Below are 559 nucleotides of genomic sequence, written 5' to 3'. Positions count from 1 at the left end.
TTTTGCATTTAAATACGTTTATTTTTTACACTGGTATCTTTTATACCGTTATCTTATACACGTTCATCTTTTACTGTGATATCTCTTGTACTGTTGTCTTTTATACTCTCATCCTTTTATGCTTTATATCTTCACCTCTAATATTGATATCGCTTATGTTTAGCACATTCTCATGCACCGTTTTATCACCTATTAGCCATTCTGTGTCTCTGTTTAACCCATTCCGTATTGGATTATCATAATACCTCTGCTTTTTGTCTGTACAAACAGTGTGCGCTCAGCTGTTGTATGTTGTCGTACTATCAAGTTCAATAAAGGGCCATATATACACTTCTACAATATCCTTTGTAGGTTGACGTAATACCAAGTACAATACATAGACATATATATATATATATATATATATATATTCTCATCGATTATAACCTTCGTTTTATTTAAGCGTAGCCGTAATGGTTGGCACTGGGCTGGGTGCGAAGAACGGTATTCTCATCAAAGGCGCGAAGGCTCTGGAAACGGCACACAGGGTATGTACGTTAACGGATAAAACGCACAGATA

General features: G+C 35.6%; 1 protein-coding gene across 1 annotated transcript in view; it reads left to right on the top strand.

Annotated features, from left to right (window-relative positions):
* Positions 1 to 530, top strand: part of SARC_04589 (hypothetical protein) — a gene marked incomplete at its 3' end in the record, with an annotated part of 15,393 nt that extends 14,863 nt beyond the window's left edge. The window contains exon 12 of the mRNA XM_014301565.1: positions 448 to 530. Within this exon, the coding sequence (XP_014157040.1) occupies positions 448 to 530 (83 nt within the window). The remainder of the gene's footprint in view (positions 1 to 447) is intronic.
* Positions 531 to 559: the final 29 nt, after the last annotated feature.

Source organism: Sphaeroforma arctica (genome assembly GCF_001186125.1).
Source record: "Sphaeroforma arctica JP610 unplaced genomic scaffold supercont1.264, whole genome shotgun sequence".
NCBI classification, from domain to species: domain Eukaryota; class Ichthyosporea; order Ichthyophonida; genus Sphaeroforma; species Sphaeroforma arctica.
This window is presented reverse-complemented; position numbering and strand designations above follow the sequence as displayed.